The sequence below is a fragment of the Echinops telfairi genome, unplaced genomic scaffold (assembly GCF_000313985.2).
Source record: "Echinops telfairi isolate 266 unplaced genomic scaffold, ASM31398v2 ScPeMD7_5592;HRSCAF=6446, whole genome shotgun sequence".
Lineage (NCBI taxonomy): Eukaryota > Metazoa > Chordata > Mammalia > Afrosoricida > Tenrecidae > Echinops > Echinops telfairi.
Window position 1 is genome coordinate 44,494,758 of NW_022109491.1, and position 1,737 is coordinate 44,496,494.

The 1,737-nt window shown below is 47.4% G+C and overlaps 1 protein-coding gene across 1 annotated transcript in view; it reads right to left on the bottom strand.

Annotated features, from left to right (window-relative positions):
* BFSP1 (beaded filament structural protein 1) overlaps positions 1-1,737 on the bottom strand; it is a 55,968-nt gene that overhangs the window by 8,236 nt on the left and 45,995 nt on the right. Inside the window, exon 7 of the mRNA XM_004698156.4 lies at positions 1,417-1,502. Within this exon, the coding sequence (XP_004698213.4) occupies positions 1,417-1,502 (86 nt within the window). The remainder of the gene's footprint in view (positions 1-1,416; positions 1,503-1,737) is intronic.

The window sequence follows — 1,737 nt, forward strand, 5'->3', positions numbered from 1 at the left end:
GGTTTGCTTTTGAAAGAGAGGTTGGCATCTTTCACTTTCCTTAAACCCTCCAGTGCCAGCTGCGTGGCCTGGTGCACACACACAACTCCAGCTGGCCAGATATGCCCAGCTTCTGAAAGCGGCAGATTTTCCATAGCCAGTCTGGTGTTCTGGATCCCTGACTAGAACTCCTCAAGGCCTGCAGCTCTGAGGCTGTCTTAGAAGCCAGTGCTTGAAGGGAGCCCCACACACCTTTCTTGTCATTGACCCACTGGATGGTCTTGGAGAGCTGGGCTTCCCAGTGGGCCTCAAGCTCCTTCTTAGCTGGCAGCTCATCCTCCAGTTGTCCCGAGCTGTCAGCTTAGCCACCAAAGCACGAGGCCTTTCATTTTCCACAGTGCATTCCTTGCTTTCTTCACACATCTCCCTTTCTTGCTCACATTTCTCTTTTATTATGCCCATGGCCTCCTCCACTGCCTTATGTTGCTCCCCGCTTGGCCTCCTCCAGCTTGGCCTTCAGGACTAGGATCTCCTTCTGCTGGGCCAGCTGGTGGCTCTCTGAGTCATGTATGTTCTTCACTTCTTCTCTTGTAACACACGGGAAGCATCATGTCTGACCAACTCCTCTTCATCAAACAAGACTTTGTTCGCAAGCTCGGATTTGATCTTCAAAAGCTCTTGCTGGTGTTGTGAGGTGGCACCGCATCCCTGCCCTCTGAGCTTCCTCTTAAGAGCTTGTTTTCAGTTTGCGTGGAGAAGTGCTCCACTTGTTCACAGAGCTTGCATTCCTTCAGGGCCTCAGCAACACCATCCTCACGTTGACCTTCTAGCTTTCTTTGACCCCTCAAATCCACATATTTCCTGTTAGAGTCAGTCAGTTTTGCATGGCCATCCCCTCTTCCTGGTCAGGCAGCTGCTGGGACACTTTCTGCTGCAGGGAGAAGCACTTGGCCGTGTACTCGCTGAGCTCTGAAAACTCCTGCAGTGCCAGCTTCCACTGCTGGTGGCCATCTTTGAGCTCCTTGGCTGGGGACTTGAGTCACTGGATAGCTTCCATCAGTAGCTTGTGGAAGCCTTCCTTCTCCTGCCACACCACACAGTACTGCTTCTTCAGCCCCTTCAGCAACCTCGTGAAATCCCCCTTCTCTTGACAGAACTATGCATTGTCTTCATGCTGCTCTCCCAGAACTATAAATCTTTACAGCCTCCTCTTTCTCCCAAGGAGCGGCTAGGGGATTTGAACTGCTGCCGTTGCAGTTAGCATGCCAACGTGTAAAGTGCTACACCACTAGAATTCCCAATATAGAAACATTTCATTTCCAGATAAATTGGATAGAAACATGAAAGTGAAAGTCATGAAGAAGGCCACTTATATTTTTGTTTGTTTTTGTTTTTCTACTTTTGACACAACAGAAAACACAACAAAGCCAGGATTACCTTTCCTGCCTGGATGAAGGCTGAGGGAGGCTCTTGGGCACTGGGTGAAGAAGGTGATGGGAGTCGCCACAAAGGCATAGTTGAGCCTGGCAGAAAGAATCAGAAAGAGTTTGGCTGCCATCTTCATTTTACCAAACCAAACAGACAGTCCAGGAAAAGAAGCTCTCGTTAATATTGAGTAAAAATGAAAATAAATTCCCTAAATCAAATTGCTCATGAATAAATTGTAATTTTAACAGATAGCCATATTATTAATTTATACATAAGATGTGGGTATAAAGGAAATAACATTTTTATTGAGCTGAAGTTATAAACTAGGGA